General features: G+C 40.7%; 1 protein-coding gene across 5 annotated transcripts in view; it reads left to right on the forward strand.

The window, feature by feature from the left end:
• The window catches only part of exoc6b (exocyst complex component 6B), a 108,428-nt gene that overhangs the window by 7,392 nt on the left and 81,208 nt on the right, over positions 1-19,828 (forward strand). For all 5 annotated transcript variants that reach the window (XM_040140575.1, XM_040140570.1, XM_040140571.1 and 2 more), the window contains exons 2-7: positions 5,810-5,975; positions 6,326-6,373; positions 6,487-6,577; positions 6,931-6,976; positions 8,275-8,479; positions 19,130-19,318. In XM_040140575.1, coding sequence (XP_039996509.1) covers positions 5,810-5,975; positions 6,326-6,373; positions 6,487-6,577; positions 6,931-6,976; positions 8,275-8,479; positions 19,130-19,318 — 745 coding nt within the window. The remainder of the gene's footprint in view (positions 1-5,809; positions 5,976-6,325; positions 6,374-6,486; positions 6,578-6,930; positions 6,977-8,274; positions 8,480-19,129; positions 19,319-19,828) is intronic.

The following is a 19,828-nucleotide window of genomic DNA, read 5'->3' on the forward strand; positions in this document are numbered from 1 at the left end:
ACTCATGTCCCGTCTTTAGGGTGTACTAGCAGAGATCAAAAGGTGTGGAATGGTATGTGGTAAGTGCTGACTCCTCGTGACTTGAAAACTCAAAAGGACCTGAAATCTCTGGCTAGGTATTTTGACAGCCCAGCTATATAAGGGAGTCCCGCTGGCACGCTTGGCAGTGTCTGTCCAGAGTTGGTCTGGGCTTTTCATCATCCACCCCTTGCACCTGTTGGTCTTTCGTACCCAACGGACTTGCTGCACCTCGATTCTCTCTGTCCTCCTCTTCACAAGTAAGATGTTTTGCTCTGTGTAAAACAGAAGCAGACTCTAATGTTTTGAACTAGGCTGGGCGATAACTGAGTATTATCATGTGTTGACGTTTAGTTTATTGCGACAATATGGTGGTCACTTGATTATTATATTATAAAACTTTGTCATCAGAATTAATAATTCCAAGCAAATTGTTAATAAAACCATATAAACATGGTACTGGAGTTTTTTTTGTTTTTGTTTTTTTTTTGCACATATGAAGAGTTGTAGAATAGTGGAACACAGGTCGTTACATTCAACATCAATTTTATATGCATTGCATAAATATCGTAAAGAATAATGGTAAAAGAAAAATAATTTTAATAGCATTAAGGTTTTGATTTCAGGCATGTTGCACATGGCTTAAAATCAAAACCTTACGGACATTCATCTTGGCCCGAGAAATTCTGCTCGAGTGTGAGTGTGAGTGTGAGTGTGAGTGTGAGTGTGAGTGTGAGTGTGAGTGTGAGTGTGAGAGGTTGAACTAGGGAGAGGAGAGAGGGAGTAACTTGCCACAAACTTTTTAGCCCACGCGCACACACCCTGCTGAGTCATCAGACTGTACTTTGGAAGAAACACGTGCACGCTCACTCAATAACACACACTCAGCGGTTGGTGTGCTCGTCTTAAGTGGGTTATAACATCCTATTTAGCCAGCTGTCGAACTGTCAGCAACTCGCCCCCAAAGAACCTTAGATTGAAAAGAGACACACACTCACACATGGGGAAAAACACACGCAAACACACACGGGCAGCCGTTTACGGTGACGTCATAACTTAAAGCAGCCTTCTTGAACTTATTAGTATCAGCACTCCTCTGCGTAAAACTTTTAGTTCCCTAAATTCGTCCAACCCGCTGTCTTTTCCTCCTTTCCCTCCTCTCCTGTGATCCTGCCATCCACTCCTCTTACCACCTCCTTTTTTTAAAATCTGCGTCCCTCCGTATTATCGTATTCCCCTTCTGTTTTGCCCTCCATTATCTCCTCTTCCCCGCTTCTCTCTTTGAAGTTACGTAGCTTTGCAGTGGAAACTGTTTGCGTTTCACTGATTATTTAATCCGTCTGAGATTACACACACAGTCTGTGACATTAAAGAGGGTTAGAATAAAAGCGTGAAAGAGATATAAGTGGATCTTAATACTTATTAGTTTTTGTTGTAGAAAGCACAAATTAAAAGTGCTAAAAGAGCAGCTGCAAACAACTGCAACAGTACCTGTCTTTAACTGTTTTTTTTTTCTTTTTTTGGAGCGGTGATTGCAAACGTTGCCATATTTGGCCAAATGGCTATTTTCACCTTTAGTCCCTGGAGGAATTGATATTAAGAGATATTAAAAAGCAAAAAAATGAACACACAATTTTTTATATATATATATATATATATATATATATATATATATATATATATATATATATATATATATATATATATATATATATAAAAATTTTTTTTTTTTTTTTTTTTTTTTTCCCCCTTCCTCTGATTTGTCTCATTTTAAATACATTTAGAGGCTTGAGCAGGTAAAAATATCCAGTATTTTACTAAGGATGTCAGAAGGCCCGAAGAGGCGAATGAATCCAGTATTTTTCTTACTCACAAGTTTTTAGAGGCTTGGGGAGGTGAAAGTATCTAGTATTTCACTAAATACTAGATTCCAGTAATTCACTTATTTTGATAATTTAGAAAGACCTGAAGAGGTCAAAGTGTCCAGTATTTCATGGCAAAAATTAGGGAAAAACTGTTTTTTTTTTTTCATTACTCCCTTAATCATCTCTTGACCCCTCACCTTTGACACAAACTGTAGTTACAAAACAATCCATGTACAAAAGAGCACAGAAACAAGAGCATGATCCTCTCCTCTCCTCTCAGTGGCAGACAGTACCAGGCACTGTGGGTGTGAGAGACGCCTGCACGGCTATAAATTAAAACCAGTCACTGCTAACATTCATGCTAATCTTAGCTCATACACACCGGTCTACAGGAAACCAGCTATTGTGTGGAGACTTCACAGGAGAATGAAGGAATCCATTATAGCCTTCGACAACTTGTATTCTTCACCAAGAAGTAACACAACATGCGTCTGGTACTACGTGGCTTGTCCCTGAATGACAGTAATCATGATCTAAGTTTTGAGAAAACTAATCAGGATTATCATCTGAGCCATAATTATTAAGATCTACCTAACACTCATGTGTTTATCAATCTCTCTCCCTCTCTCACCAAGACACACATTCGAAGTGGACTAATTTTCAGAAAGCGATTTACACACGCTCTCCCATCTTTTCTCATTCATTCTTGCTGTACGTCCTCATTCATTCATTCCCGTCTCTATAAATGATGTCATTCACACTTTCACTCTGTGGTTCAGTCTTTCATTTCTATATTTACTTTATCAGCCGGTGACTTTAAGTGGCTCGGTGTTTGTCAAGGGCAGGTTCTTGCACTTCATTGTGTATGTATTAATTCTAGATGTATGGCATTTCTTGTTTCTATGAATTTCTTAGTTTGAAGTCAACACACACTGTGCTGGCTCTCTGTGTGGCCTCAGTGTGTTTGTGTGTCTAAAGAAAGCCCTTTGTGGCGTCAGACCTGCTCTTTATTGTACAAGTCGGGCATTTCCTGGTCAACAGGAGGAAGGGTGGGGGATTCATGGTCATAGCCAGGTGTGTGTGTCTGTGTCTGTGTGTGTGTGTTTGTATGTGTTGTTTTTGGAAGAGAGAGAACAAAGGAAAGACTATGATAACTCTTACAGAGAGGGCTTGTACACACACACTTGATTTTTTTCCATTTTGACCACTTTGATAAATCGTTTGAATTGTTTATTAGAAACATTTAAATTCAGTTTTGTGGTATCCTGTAATTCTTCATGGTATTTTTACCGACACACTCAGGAATCCTACACTTTTTTTTTTTTTTTTGATCAACATTTTATCTACAGGAACTTGATTTTCTTTGAGAAAATTAGTTCCTAGCTTGTTTTCTTGTTTCCCCCCCAGTGACCTTTTCCATTTTCTTAAAATCCTATATCACCGTGCGTCATGTGTGTTAGAGGGTTGAACTCTGAGCCCCTGCAGGTCTCATGCACCTAATGAGTTTCATTTTGTCAAACTGATCCATTTATTAAATTGTTGAGTAGTTTTAAACCAACTTCTATCCTCAGTTAAAACCTATCTAAAGCTGGTTTAATCCCAGTATCCCTCACAACTGTGGCTGGTTGATAAGATTGTGAATCTCGTAGCAAACTAAATTTACACTCATCAAAGTTTTCAATAACCGAAGTGGCTGAATCTCTTAATAAAAAATTAAGCCAGCATGAGAGAGACACTGTCATATACTGATGTAATACTTGTTGTTACATTCATGCTTATTGACAAATGTGACCATATAACATGATATAGATTTTAGAGCTGCAACGGTGAAGTTGATTAATTGATAGACAGAAAATTAATGGGCAACTACTGTGACAATGAAATAGTTGGTTTTTTTTTTTTTTTTTTAAGCAAAAATGGCCAAAACTGACTGTTTCAGCTTCTCAGATGTCAGAATGTGATGCTTTTCTTTGTCATATATACCGGTAAACTGAATATCTTTGGGTTTTGGACTAAACAAGACTTTTGAAGATATCACCCGTGGTAAATTATCATGGGTGTATTTTATGACGTTTTATGGACCAACTTGTTAATATATATTTGGCGAAAATAATTGTCAGATTAATCGATAATTAAAATAATTGTTAGCTGTAGCCCCGATAGATTTTTTTTGGATCACACCATCTAGGCCATCTCAGCATGTCTTGTGAAACACTTCACGGTAAAACTGTGAAAAAGAGCCTGAAGTAAGAAAGTCCTGATAAAGCCTCTAACTCTGAGTGTTGCTTTGGTTGCCTCACGGCTGCAGGAAGTCTAGACGCTAGAAAAACCATGTTCAGGACTAGACGGTAGCTCTCTGCATTTCTGGGAAGAATATGAAAACCTGATTAGGTTTTGAGTAGGCAGATATTCACAGGGGAACATTGAAAAAATTGCAGTGTACTCTAAATAGCCAGTATGCAGAGTAAAACCACTTGAGTTTTGAATTTGCTGTCGGTGTATCCTGTTGTCCCACAAGAACACTGCACACTATCTTATTGATATATTTTTCCCGTATCTTTTTTCTTCCGTTTTTATTTTTGTTGTTAGTTTTGTTTACAGCACTTAATAACAACAGTTTTGAGAAACCCTATTCAAATAAATATTATTTTTATCATCTATTACTTCGACTACTATTCTTGTCGGTAAATGGGTCAATCATTTGGTCTTTGAAATCCCAGAAAATACTGAAAAATACAAATTTTATGGTGGCACCTTTTTTTAAGTTGTTTGCTTTGTTTTACCAACAATCCAAAGTCAAAATATATAAAGTTTACACTGATAATAAATGAAGAAAAAAGAAGCAAATCTTATTAATGAGGAGCTGGAAGCATAGAAGTTTTGGTGATTTTGCTTGAGCAATGCTTTAAAGGATTATCAGAAAAGTTGAAAGTTAATTTTCTTTCTATTGACAAATCAATTAATTGCCCAAAAATATTTATCAAACTTTTTTTATAAAAAAAAACACATTTCTTCATAGTCTGTTTTTACATAATGTTAAAATCTGGTGGCTTCTTGGATACTAACCGCAAGAAAAGAACAAAAAAAACTGCCTTTATACAGAACTTACTACTGACATGGCCTTAAACAAGGCATTGAACTGGAAATTCTCCCAGTGGACCTGATTTTAAAATAAAAGCAAGCTGTGGTAGCAGCTACCAGCTGTGGATGTGTGGAAATGTGTAGCGGGGTGTTGCTGAAAAGTACTGCAGTAACGCCCCCTGATGGACACATGTGGTACATTCACCCATTCCACTGCTGGATGCTCCACCTCACCTCTGTCTCTTTTTCCTCAATGTTCTGCCATTTATCTTTCACTTGCAGGGCATTTAATTAGAGACAATGTGCAGAACACTCTCTCTTTTCTCTGTCTGAGTTAATTGTTTTCTCAGTAATTACTTTGTCTGTCTTGTTTTGTGAGATGGATCAGTTATCCACTGAAAAGGCACACTTGTGTGGATAAAAGCGCATTTCAATGTTTCATTTGATGCCACATTAAAGTCTGTAAACCTCTTTGGAAATAGAGCAGTTATCCCTAGAAATTTTGTGATGCGTCGATATTGTGATTATAATTTAACTATGCAGAGAGATTTGTAATTTTAAATGTAATTTTGGCCTTTCCTGACTTCAGAAGATCGGGGTTAACAAAGCTGCTGTCACCAAACTTTCAACAGGTATACATCTGTAGATTAATAAGAATTGGAACTGTCTACTAAAATTAAAAAAGCCAAAAATAAAACTGAGTTTGGACAGAAAAAAAAGAAAAATTACATCTTTTAGGTGTAAAATCAAAATCTAAAAAGTGACCTTCGATTTAAGATTATTAGAGAAGAATGCTACAGGTACTGCCCCTTCTTACCTGTTGTCTTCTCTCTGTTTCTCTCCAGGTCGGTGTACGATGGTCAGGAACATGGCCTGTTCATGGAGAAGCTGGATGTGCGAATCAGGAACCACGACAGAGAGATTGAGAAGATGTGTAACCATCACTTCCAGGGGTTCGTGGACTCCATCACGGAGCTGCTCAAAGTACGAGGGGAGGCGCAGAAACTGAAGGTAAGGAGGGACGATGGGGCTGGTGTGGAGGATTGTGTAACGTCTGATTGTCTGGTGAGGCGTCAAAGCTCTTTAAAGAAGGAAAGGATGCCGGTGAATATATGGCTGGAGTGTAAGATGTTAGAAAAATAAAAGAAAGGGAGGAGAGGTGGGGAAATGGATGGACAACAAGATGAAGAAAGGTGAGAGAGATGGAAAAAAAACTGATCATTGGTCCAAGCGTAGGGATAAATGGGTGTTTCGAGCTCGACATGTAAGGACAGATGCAGACACTGAAGGTGGATAATGCTTGATTTTTTTAAAATTTATTTATTTTTTCCTCTCATTTGTTCATTGTTTTTCTCTTTCAGAGTCAGGTGACTGAGACCAACAGGCGTCTTCAGGATGATGGCAAAGAGGTAAGTTGACAGGTTCACGAATATCGATGCTGCCCAGTCGGGTTTTAAGTTTCTGGGAGCTTCTTAACTTCTTCACCTGCTTTCCTCTCCTCCTCCTTTTTTCCTGTTTTCAGCTCATCAGCTCTATGGAGGATTTGAAACAGTGTCGCGTACAACAGAGAAACATCGCTACTACTATAGACAAACTGACGCACTGCCTACCAGGTGAGGCACAAACCCACGGTGTGGATATATGGATTTAAAGGAGAGGGATATTTCTAATGCTGCCTTGAGACACGACACTGTGCTGTCCTCCTCTCCTTTGAACTCATTTAATAAACTTCTGAAGGGCGAAAAATTACTGGAATGTTGTCTGTCTATTGAAGATCTTATATTTGAGATGTTAACCTATTTTCAGAAGTTATGCATTGGGAAAACAAATTATTTTTATGTTTTGGAACTGCAACTCCCTTTAAAACTCTTTATTACAACATTTATTTTTACCATGGGCAGTGCTGCGAGTCCTGTTCTCAGACACATAATCGGCCTTTTGCTTTGTCTCTTCTTGTTTTCACCAGTCCTGGAGATGTACAGCAGACTTCAGGAGCAGATGAGGGCCAAACGGTATGTCACTGATTCTGTTTTTTGGGTTTGAGAAAATCATTTTCCATCTGACTTTTTCCTAAGTTTACAGACTTTTAGTTTGAATATAAAAAGAAACCTGGGTTTGTAGGTGCTATTTTCTGCAGATAAAATGGTTAATAAAATTTGATTTAATAACCAAATTCATACACAAAACAGAAGTGGTTTACATCATTTTCTGTTGCAACTCAAATGTGGATTCCAGGGCTGTGCAAGGTTTGTGGGTCTGGTTTGTAGCCAGTCATTCAGCATTTGAAGGAGGGGGCCTTGGGGTGCTGACCCTTGGCTGTGAAAACTGGCTCTTAGTGTGTTGAATGCTGGGGCGGAGGCCGTTGCATTGGCTCTAGAACACACACTCCTGGACTGGAGTTGTTCAGAGTGGAACGCAGTGCTGGGTTTGGTTTAAAACATGAAGAGAGATTTCTTTCCTGCTACACAAAGCAGTTACATTGAATATTCTCACAGTGAGAGGAAGCAACAAGGTGAATAGAAAATGTAGTAACATATGGGAGGAAGCAAAAGTTGTAACTGTGATCTCGTTTGCTTTAAGGTTATTATCCTGAGATATCAAAGACAGTCTGATGAACATACACTGATGTTTAAACCTGATTTCCATAGTGCATCTCCTCTTAAAATGCAATTGAATTAGTAAACGGTCAGTTGGAGCATTTTGACTGTAAATTCTGAGCTGTCAGCCACTAGATGGAGCCAGAGTGCTTGGGTTAGGAATACAAATAGCTTCTCTCTCTTTCTCTCTCTTTCTCTCTCTCTCTCCCTCTGTGCCCTCAGTCTGACCTGTAGACAGGAGTCTGGTTGGTCATAAATTTGTCGTTTGTTTGTGTGTTTTTCTACTTCTCCCTGTCCTGCGGCTGCTGGGCCGGCAGAGAGCAGCGAGGGGTCAGCCAACAACGATTGAGAGAGAAAGTGTGTGTGAGAGATGCAGTGGAGTGAAGTGTTCGAGGGATATTGTATTGGCAAAGGTCCCTGAGGTGTATCCGAGTGTATTTATTTCCCTCTCTGTGTATAACTTTGTGTGTTGCTGCTTGCTTTTAGTCATGCAACAGGCCGCCAGGACATAGTTTTATTGTCGTGCGTCTCTTCTTCCCATAACCAAAAACTCACGGGTTGAGTTGGCATCTGCACAAGTTTAAACTTTAACTGAAGTCTAAATTAAGTTCGTAAGAAATCAAATGACTGTGCGATTGAATAAATAAAGCGGACTTCTTCAAATGCTGCATATTCTTCTGTGTGTGTGTGTGTGTGGAAATGTGTGTTTTTAGGTATTACCCAGCGCTGCGGACGTTGGAGCAGCTGGAGCAGACGTGTCTTCCCAGGGCGGGTCAGTACCGGTTCTGCTCCATCATGGCAGAAAACATCCCCAAACTGAGGACACAAATCCGGGACACAGCCATGACACAGCTGAGAGACTTCCTGGAGAGCATCCGGAAGCACTCCGACAAGATAGGAGAGACCGCCATCAAACAGGTACACAATCACACACAGACACACACACAGACACACACACACAGACACACACACACACACACACACACACACACACACACACAGACAGACAGACACTTTCAACTGATACATTGTTAATCAATATCCTCTCAGCGAGCAGACGGCAAAACTTTGTCACAAACAATGTTGTATTTAAGGTTTTGTAAAACCTTGTTGTGTTAATATATCAGCTGGAGACAACCCAGTTAAATAGGGACATCTTCTCATTTAACGAGGTGGACTGATCCATGGACAAATACATAAAAACAGTTTCCCAGTTTTACTGAGGCAAATGCCTTTGCTTGTCGCTGATTTTTGAAAGACTTTCGTCACCTTTTGTGCTCTTGCCAGATCCCACATCCCATCACAGCTGAATGGCCTGTGATGGATTTTGCAACTTGTTATAAAACCAGACTGAGATTACAGCCGAGGCTGATGGGATGTAAGTCAGAGTTTTGACCTGGTGATTGAGCTGGGTTAGAAGCCTAAAGATCTCTAATACAGTTTGTCCTCTGGAGCCCGTGGACTCCTGTACAAAAGTTCAAGGCAATCTGTACTACAGATAACATCACAACCATGAATGTCTGCACAGATTTTATAGCAATCCATCCAATTATTGTTGAGTCTGGACCAAAATGCTGGATGGACTGACCGACAGACTGACATTGCCACCCCTAGAGCCACACCGCCGCCATGGCTAAAAATAGATTCATATGTAGAAGCAGGAATGCCGCACGCATTGTCTACACTCTTTAGTGTGTTTGTGCTTGTCACCGCAACTGTGAGCTTTGCCTCATCCATGTCCCACGACACTTTTTTTTTCTTTTTTTTTTTTTTCTGGTGTCAAGTGTGTGGTATTAATGGTATTAATCCTAATGCATTTAGACAAGATTGAGAAGAACCACTGCAACTTGAGCTACTAGCTGAAAAAGGTAAACTTTTACCCATCCCTGGATTTGTTGCTGTGGCGGAACAGTTTCTCTGGGAAGAAATTGTGTGTGTGTGTGTGTGTGTGTGTGTGTGTGTGTGTGTGTGTGTGTGTGTGTGTGTGTGTGTGTGTGTGTGAGAGAGAGACTATGTGCTTCTATTCGTAAGATTTACATCTGGTCTTTGCTACCTTTGTGTATTACCATCAGTGCACTTTTGTGCGCCTGTGTCAGTGTGTCTTTGTTGATAAGGACTGCACAGCGTTACTGGCTTGTCTATTTGCCCTCATACCACAATTGGTTTTTGTTCTCCATCATGTCTTTCTCTTTCTGTCTGTTAATCAGAAGCAGCCTCTGTGTGTGTGTGCGCGCGTGCGTGTGCGTGACTCTGCGTGTGTGTGTGTGTGTGTGTGTGTGTGTGTGTGTGTGTGTGTGTGTGTCTGCCGTACTCTGTGGTTCAGCTGCCAGTAAACGAGCATGTAGGCGCTGCAGGAGACGCCGTGGCTTGTCAGTGAACGTGCACACACTGACACATACACACTCACATGCTCGCACACATGCAGAGACCCAGCTTTTCAGCACTTACCTCATTGTTTTTCTGTTTTCCAAGGCGAAGGAAGTTGTATATGAGTGTGTCTGTTTGTGTGTTTTGTGTTCTCTTCTGGTATCCATAGCTCAAAGTGAGGGCCTCTTGTTTATTTGTGTGCCTCCATTATTTGGGGAATGTTGCTCCATGGAATTGCAGGATGAAGGGGTGGGATGGGAATGAGGAAGGAGCAGTTGACGACATACAGACGAGCGGATGGAAACCTAGAGAAAAGTGGCTGCATGGTCGTTCGTTTACTAAATTCTAATCACAACTTCCTCTATTAATAATTGTAGATTTTGACTTTCAGCAAATACTGAATCGTCACATTGACCTGGCAGTCCAACACGCATACCTCAAAACAAAATGCCAAAACTAAATCTTAGGGAATAGTGAATAATTACATTTGACTCTAGAGCAGGACCCTGGTTAGGACTTGTGATCGGCATTTTCCTGACATTTTTGGGACAAAATGAGGAAAAATCATCGGCATGTAAATAATTGTTAGTATGCAGCCCTAGTAGTTTTTTTCTTTTGTGTTTTTTTTACATTCAGTCATAAATGCTGGCATTCAAAGCAAGTCATTGAAAATATCGTGGAAATTTACTAAGGAGTTGGCCCATGTGTAAGGCTGGATGAACCTGTATCTGTTCTGACGGACAACTGTTGGTGCAGTGCAACGAGTACCGTGAAATAATTTTGCACCAACCCTGTTATTTGGATTATTATTCAAGGATCCAGTTGTGGCGCACCTTCAAAATCTTAATATTTCGCTGACAGGGGATGTCAGAGAATATGATGCATTCTTTGGAGAGGTCATCAGATATCGAAGGAATTTAAAAAAAAAAAAAAGCCCTGTTCAGCTTAACAGCTTATTTAACATATCATTTTGCATTAGATAAAAGTTTACAGCCCAAACTTTTTTATCCTTCAGGAAAAACCAACAATAACAGAGCTTAGATTTTTATATTTTCTGTCCTCTAGGTGTCAGCAGAGGATCAGTTTTTGCTCTTAATGGAAAGCACTGCCGTTTATGGTTTACCAGGGGCTTTAAAGGTCCTCTTGCAAGCAGTTAGAGAAACATAACAGATGCAGGTCATCCGCAGTCACCCATCTCAACAAAATCGAACAGCTATGGGAGATTTTATAACGGCATGTTAGACAACGCTCTCCGCCACCGTCATCAAAACACCGAATGAGGGAATATCTTTTGGAAGAATGATGTTCATCCATCCTTGTTGCATCTATGACGAGGCGGAGTAAAGCTGTTTTGGAGACTTGTGGTGATAAAACACCTCACTACACTTACTGTATGTTGGTTTTTCCGTTAATTTGTTACCCATGTGTAGGTTAGAGCATTAATTTCTCCACGTATCACTCCAGAGCCACACATTGGAAACCCTTCAGTGACCCCTCTGGTGGGGGGTCCTTGGCCCGCAATTTTAGAATCACTGGTGTAGAAAATCCACTTGCAGTCACTGAAGAAGCTAACCGCTAACTCCTCTAACCACTAATTATGAGGGAGATTATGGAAACCCCAGTGGTCCAGCAGTCCTGTTACTGATACTGGGATTATGTTGTTGTATCATATGTTTGGCTCGGAGTGCTCACACTCAGTCAGAAGCCTTGTGTGTGTTCGTGTGTGTGTGTGTGTGTGTGTGTGTGTGTGTGGAGGAAGAAATTCGAAGTTCTTTTTCTTCTTTCTTTCCTTTCCTTTGTCCCTCCTTCACCCTTTCTTTCTCAATCTGCTTCATTTTCTGTCTCTCCATCTCTTTCTCTCTCAGACAGCGTGTCTCTCTGGTGTGCTCTGTTCCAAATTAGCTCTAACTCTCTGTACCCAGCCATCGTTACGGCTCCCTCGACCAAGGATGTGAAAATAAATAGATCTGGGGAAAAAGGGAGGAGGAGGGGATGGAGGGAGGAGATGGAGGAGAGAGCAGGGCTCACAATGGAGCTATTGTCTGCTGCCACATGCCCATAGAAGAGGAGGAGGAGGAGGAGGAGGTAGAAGAGGAGGAGAGGGGTGGAAGAGGGATGAGGGCAGAAGGGATGGGGAGGAAGATGGGTAAAGAAGAAGAAAGTGAGGAGGGGGAGTAGGGAGGTGTGAGAGTGGGAAGAGGAGATAGGGTGAGGGAAAGAAGAAGACACAGGAAGAGGTAGAGGTGGGGAAAGAGGAGGAACAAGATGGAGAAAATTATGGACAGAGAAAGGAGAGGGAAAAAAAGGAGAAGATGAAGAGGTGAAGAGAAAAGGAGGATATAATATGTAAGGAGGAAGATAGTAAAGAGTAACAGGGAAGACATGAGTAAGGATACCATGGTAAAGAGGTGGAATAGGAAAATTAAAAGAGGATGAGAGGGAGGTAAAGACAAGGATCAAGGAAAAAATGGGGGAAAGAAAAGGGGGGAAGGGGAAGAGGTAAGGAGGAAAAGAACAGAGCAGAACAATGGAAGATGGAGAAAAGAGAGAGAAGCAGAAAGGAAAGGAAAATGAAGAAAAAGGAAGACACCATGAAGGTGGATGATGAAGAGGTAATGATGAAGGACAAAATGGAAAGGAGCAATTGTGTGGAGCAAGAAGGGGGAAGAAAGAGGAAATAAGGCCGTGTTCAGACAGACATTGGTGCAAGGTTGCCTCACAAAAATGCCGAGCCTCACTAAACTTTTTGCCTCAGCTCAATGTGGTTTCGTTGAGTTGCGTTGGCCAATTACTAAAGTACAGTCAAGTGTTTTGGGCACTTTAGATGTTTCAATTCTTATCCATCAGCCAATACCAGGTCCCAGATTGATTCTGCAGGTAGAGAGCAACCCCAAACATACAGGCACAGTCATAAAGAACTATCCTCAGAGACAAAAAGAACGAGGAGTCCAGCAGCAGATGGTCTGTCCCCCACAGAGCCCTAATCTCAACATCATGGAGTCAGTCTGGGATCACATGAAGAGACAGAAGACACTGAGACAGACTAAATCCACAGAGAAACTGTGGCAAGTTCTCCAAGATGCTTTTAACAACCTACCTGCCAAGTACCTTGAAAAACTGTGCACAAGTCTTCCAAGGAAACCTGGTGCTGTCTTTAAGGCAAATGATTGTCAAACCAAATATTGATTTGAGTTAGTGCAAAGTGCAAGAAAAAAAACTAAGTTAATGATGCTGATAAATAAAAACTATGCATTGCTTTATTTTTGAAAGCATCCTCACTTTGCTTTTAGTGCCTACATTTTTTGCACTGTACTGCATACGCAGGTGCACATTCCTGGTAGACTGGTTTGTGACATGAACAGGGCAATTCTGTTTTTTAACTGGGGATCTTCAAGATGGAGGATAAACGAGTCATGCAAGTGAGACAGCATGACGCATAGAGGCATTTTCTGATCTGACGCCTCAAATCGGCTGGATAGTATCAGTGGTTGGTGCTATTTTAAAAATCTTAAAAATTAGTTTGGGAAAATAATTTTATTTTAAAGATGTGACAGTACTATAGTTAAGGTTTGGTTAGGTTTAGACACAACATAAAAAAAACTTGGTAGGGTACAGGGAAATTTCATGATTTGGGTTTAAAGGACTACTTCACTAACGTTAACAGACCCTCATTGTCAAGGATCAAGGAAAATGTCCGACCTTTCGGTTACTCATCCATCTATCCTAGCCTTCTCCCTTCGCTGACTTGTAAGCTCTGCGTAGCTCCTGTGATAATTACCACGGCCTCTAGAGGGCTTTGTCACTTGAACCTAAACACACAGGGTCTTGCTGGCACGACTGATGCTGGCCTTCTCGGGAGGACACTCTCAGGATAAAACAATTTGTTAATGTGATTGCAAAACAGAATTCTTTGCTCAGTGTTTTGGCATCTATTAAGCCCCTCAGAAGGCTGATTTTTTTTATTTTTTTTATTACTCAAACGGACTCTCCTGGATTGTATTTCACGGTATCATGTTACCCAAGGTAAGACCCTCGGACGAAGGGGAATAAAAGTAAAGGAGCAGAAGAAGGTAAAGGAAGGAGACGGATGAAAACATGGATTAGTGGAGGAGGAGTAGAGTGGGACAAGATAAAGTAGTAAGATAAAAAAAAAAGGAAGTAGGAGAGGATTGATTCAGAATTATCTCCAAATGTCTTTGTCAGTCTTTTATGACTCTCCCCTGTCGTTTGTCATTTCCTTCTTTCTCTTTTGCTCTGTCAAATAACATTTCCCCCCTCTCTCTCAAGATGTCCGTCTCTGTCTTTCTCTCTTCCACTCTTTCCTTCTCCTCATCTTCATCAACTACCTCCCTTCCTCCTTCCCTCTCTTGCTCCTCTTTTTTTCCTGTTTCTTTTATTGACGCTGAGTGAAGAACGAGTTCAGAGCTTCTGCTGTGCATTCGGTAGTTTTATACGCACTCGGAGACGCACGCGCACACACGTACACTCCCACACTCTAATGGGAAACAGATTGTTGGGCCTGTGAAGTGGAAGAAGATTGATTACCTGTATCTAGTTACTGAACACACACATGCGTGTGCATGCAGCGAGGGTGGCAGAGGGCACACGCTGGGTTGGTGTATTGAACCATCACAGGGAAAATGAAAATAGACTGTTATGGGTTGCTGTGTCAGTCACTCTGCGTATTCGTGTGTGTGTGTGTGTGTGTGTGTGTGTTGTCTGCTGAATGATGCTCCACAGTTCACTGGCATCGGACACCACTATTTCTGGCTCGGGGTCTGTCTGCCAAAAAGTGATCTATAGAAGGGATGTCCCAGTCAGGCTTTTGCCCCTGATCCCGATCTGAGTCATTTAATATGGAGTATTTTTCTATACAGAGTTCCAAGTTGATTTTTATTTTTTACTACATAATACAGATGTACTGTGTACTGATGATCTACTTTTTAAATGAACCAAAATAAACAAAAGTTCTCAAATTTGTATAAGACTTCCACTACAAGACTTCCACAATTTAAAAAAAAATGTCCAAAATTTTTTTTTATGATTTTTTTTGAGTGAGATCAGGAAATGTAGGAGAAAAAAATTAGACTAAAAATCTGACCGAGAATTCAACACAAACTTTGGTAGTTGACAGTTTTCAGCACTGGATGCTATGGACACACTTTGTGCCAAAACTCAGAGGACTGTGGTTTTATATCCAGCCTTAACTCTTGTGCAGTACAGACAGAAGCCTGCTAACCTGTCTTCACCAGTACCACCATAACTCAGCCTGGCTGACACATAACTCCCAGTAGAACCACAAATTGTTGTTTTTACACTTCAGAGGTGCTGATATGCAGATTTTGTTGCCTTTCAACACGGCTGGGCTAGCTGTTTCCCCCTGTTTCCGGTCTGTATGCTAATCTGTATATTTGATCTAGCTTTATATTTAACGGACAGATATGAGAGTGATGTATGTAACTTTCAGCCAAAAAGTGAATCAGTGTATTTCCCGAGGTGTGAAATTATTCCATGAAGAGAATATTATCTGTATTTCTGCCTTTGCTGTAATTTCTAGTGTTTTGCGCAGTATCTGTTGAGAGACAAGTGTCAGTTTGGCGCTGCTGTGACGAGAATGCTCAGATACCTTTTTTTTTTTTTTTACAGCCTCTCTTCATTCTCAGCAGGAACAAAATACTGAGTATTAACGCAGTCTTTGGTGGTAACATTCAGATGTGTGATCCACCTTCAAAATGACAAACAACCCATTCCAGAATTAGAGTTGTTTTTAAGCCGAACTCAATACCGATCGCTGAAACAATGCCGTGACGGACTTGCCCTGGGACAACTGTGATGTATAAAAACTTAGCTGCTGTCACTGTGTAACAAGTCAGAAGTCTGCACTTTGCATTTGTACATTTTTTTTTCCCAGAGTTGCTACTTCATGTTACACACACCTGGCGTCTCAATAAAAGAGTTTACGAGGAGACTGTCACACAAACATTAAAATCATAAAAAAACTTAGTGAAGTTTGGCATGTATCATCTTCTTGAATACAAAAGATTCAGCCCGTAAATGTTTTGTCACAAGATCTCGATTTGTTAAGATCTTGTCATTAGGTACTTTTTTAATTTATTATTATTTTTTTTAAATTAGAGGCAGGTTGTTTTGGGAAGGAATTTGAAAGTTACTTTGGGCAATAACTACCATTGTGTGGAAAGTAACGTTGATTACCTGTATGTTTCCCAAAAGTTCATCAAAATTTCAGATAGTCTTCCCCGTCACAACTGTGACCTTCCCACAAAAAAAGTCAGTTTAAACCCCTTGTCAACAAAGGGATCACTGCAACTTTGCTCTTTCATTTGCAATTTTTGTCATTTTCCACGGTTAAGCCGCAAATACATATTTAAAAAAAAGCAAATCGCCTTCAGTTTCTCAGCGAAGCCAAAACAGCACATATTTAACTAAGGACTCCCTTGTTGTGTTGCCACAATGTAATGTCAGATAATTTAAAAAATATTTAGAGTCATTTTCTACTAAATTGATTATAGTGTGGCTCTGATTGTGGTCCTCATCCAGAGAAGTTTGTTCTCAATTCCTCACTTTTTTTCATCCATGTGCCTCCTCCATTAACCTCTTCATTTTGCCTCCTGTCTCTCTGCTTCTAATCTTTTTCTCCTCCTTCCTCCATTTTTTCTTCTTCCTCTACTTCATTTTCTATGCACTTTTATTCTCCCCCCCGTTTTTTTCCTCCTCTGCTCTCCCCCTTTTCTTACGGGATTGTGCGCAAGAGATGACGCACATTCCCGCACTTGAGCTTCAAGTGCCACACGGAATGCTACCTCTGAGGAGAAACGCAACAAAAGGTTAAAAAGGTTTCTATTTGCAACAGAACTCGGTATTGTGTGATGGGTAAAAATGAATGGTGACGTGAGTGTGTGTACAGTATGCCCGTGAATGCCGCAGGACACATGGACACCTGTTGAAGAACGCTAGAGAGCCTCATTCAACCCCCCGAGTGGAATTACTTGACGTGGGTGCTGACGTCCGTTTCGGCGGTGTCGCATACTATAGGAAAGATGTCTTTTTCTGTGTCATTTGCTCCGTCTGTCATGTCTGTCTTTCATGGGTTGCTGCCTTTTGAGGTCAAGTTATGTTAATTTGTCTGTGGGAAGAAAGAAAATGACCATTTGAAAGATTAGAAAAGGAATGCCATGCAGAAGAAAAAAAAAAAAGTGTCGCCGACAAAACAGGACTCTTCTCGTTTTGGAGGTCTGTGCCATTTCCTTTTTTGTATGAAGTTTCTCATAGATTAGTCTGGCGCTTTTTCAGTATTTTGCCTCTTCCAGCTATTTTGAAGAGTTGATTGAGGTTCGCAGTGAAAACACTCGGTGATGGGAATATTTTTAGAGATTGTTTGTTACCTGCCCGTCTTTCCTCAAAAGAGGGGGCACAGCTTGGCAAATTCTGTCCCCCCACTAGCTTCCTCCTAACCTTCTATGCAGAGGAATGAGACTTTCCACCAATTTTGTGTGCACTTATTGTGTTATATGACTCATTGGTCTTCTATGTGTGTGTGCGAGTGCATGTGTGTGGGCATTAGATCAAAGATGGCATTGTATTCTCCCAACATCACTGATATTGTGTTCTTCCGGGTTTGTGCATATCCACCCTCTTTAGAACACCAGTTTTTCTCATTACCGTTGTCATTAACGATTGAAATCGAGGCGCTTGAAGTCTCTGACGTATTTATTGACGTCCTTATCGACATATTTAAGCGCACAAGGTAGGCTACGTGCTGGCGCCGGCGAGAAAAGGAAACGGCACCATTCACATAGATTTTTAAAAGGACCTAAGACGGATCTGGGTGGAGATGGAAAGATGCACTGAGAGGGTTTTCCCCCCATAACAAGGTTTTCCCACAGAAATATTTTAGAGGCCATGCTGTCAAGGAGACTCGGTGTGGGAATAGAGTTCAGTGAGTTAACAGCGTTTGATGAATATTTCCAAAAACCTGTCATATTCATATTCAGACATTAGCAGTTTTGTTAAAAACACTCCAAAACCAAAAAAAAAAAAATGGACACACTTCAGAGGCAATCAAAAAATTCACTTCAATCATCTATGGATTATATAACAATAGAAAATGATGCTTTCTTGCAAAAAGGAGGTGGGCTTGGCCGTCTCTATACTTAACGTGACTCTGTTTTCATTTTGTTTTGGATACAAGCTTCCATTAATTTCTAACCAAAACTTCCTGCTTTTGATTATTTTTATTTTTAGTATTCCTGATCCAACACCGTCGCAGACGGAGAAAAATGCATCATTTCCCATGATACTCTGTTTTCCCCAAATAGCGACATAGACAGGACACAGTTTGCATCATTAAATTGCACATTAACTTGCACATTGCATTGTTCTGTGGGGAATCTTTCCATTTCCCTCTGTCTTTGCCCCACCTGCTTTATGTCAGTTTATTTTGGGAAACTTCACTCTCAGGATAATTGCTACATTACCCAAATGTGTGCTACGTATGAACACAATATCAAACCTATTTTATAATTAGACACTTGATATGAGAATTAATGTTCAGTTCTAAATTTCAGCATCTCAAAAAAAATTTTCTCTATAATTTTGTTGCACTCAAGATGCTGTGTAAATTGTTGCATTCAGATATTTAGTCTAAGTGTTACTAATGCAACTACAATTAAAATAAGGTTTTTGGCAAGCAGAAAAATAGATCAGACATGTACGCTTAACCGGTCTCTGCTTTCAGGTCCTCAGCACTAATTTTATGTGCTTTGTTTGTCGTTTCATTGACTCTTCATCCTTCCTGTTCTTCCCTTCCTGTCTTGCTATTTTCCCTCTGGTGTATTCTTAGGTGCTTTGGTAAATCACTTTTATAGGTCATTTCCAAGGGGGTTTTCGTGGGACAAGGAGCGGCAGATCATACTCTAAGGTCTCAGCCAGTGACCTCATTACACAAGATGCGATTTCTAAGCTTTTTTACAAAACTTTCTGAGATTGAGCCAAAAACTAAATGGAAGAAGTTCCACCTTTTCTGTAGCTTTTTGAGAAGTGTCCTGGGAAATGTAGTAAATGACCGATGTAGAAGAAAAACAAAGCATGTTACACGGGGAGAATAAACTTCAAAAAGTTAGCTCCAAAGGTTGAATTGGACCTGTATGGCTTTCTGATGTGTAGTTCTGTGTTGTGCTTCAGGCCCAGCTACAGCGCTCATTGGACAGCTCTGTCTCCACACAGCCGAGGGCCCTGATTGGCCGACGTGGCAGGAAGGAGGCGGTGGCGGCCATAGGGTTGGGGACCGACAGTGACGGACAGGGTGGCAGTCCAGTGTCAGAACAGGACTCCGGCATTCTGGATGTGGAGGATGAAGACGAGGATGATGACGTGAGGAAACTGCAACCACACACACAAACACATGAAAATATTGAAAACTTCACTATAATTAACTGGCCCTCTAATTTATTGTTTCACCTCGTTTGACAGAAGCTTAGAATACTGAGGGATTTTTTTGAAAAATCTTAACCCAAATCCAGCTGCATCACACACAAAATGGTAGATTTCAGAGCTGTTTTTGTCTCTCAAACAAAAGTGATGTCGTCCATAATATGATATATCTCCAACATGAACCTAATCCCAATGTGTCCACCCATTGGTCCGTCCAACAGTCCAACCCATTCCACTCCAGTTTGCTGCCAGGGTAGCTCAAATTTGTCTCGGAGTGGCTGAGATTTAAGCAAACACGTCCAAACACGTTTTGGATGGTAGGTTAACGTCCGACACTGAATAAGGGGGTCTTTGTGCGACCATTTCTATAACTTTTTAAAATCGACGATCTTACATTCACACCCACTTCACACAGGGAATTGGGTGAGAGAGGAGCCAGGCATTGTACTT

This window comes from Xiphias gladius, chromosome 12 (genome assembly GCF_016859285.1).
Source record: "Xiphias gladius isolate SHS-SW01 ecotype Sanya breed wild chromosome 12, ASM1685928v1, whole genome shotgun sequence".
NCBI classification, from domain to species: domain Eukaryota; kingdom Metazoa; phylum Chordata; class Actinopteri; order Istiophoriformes; family Xiphiidae; genus Xiphias; species Xiphias gladius.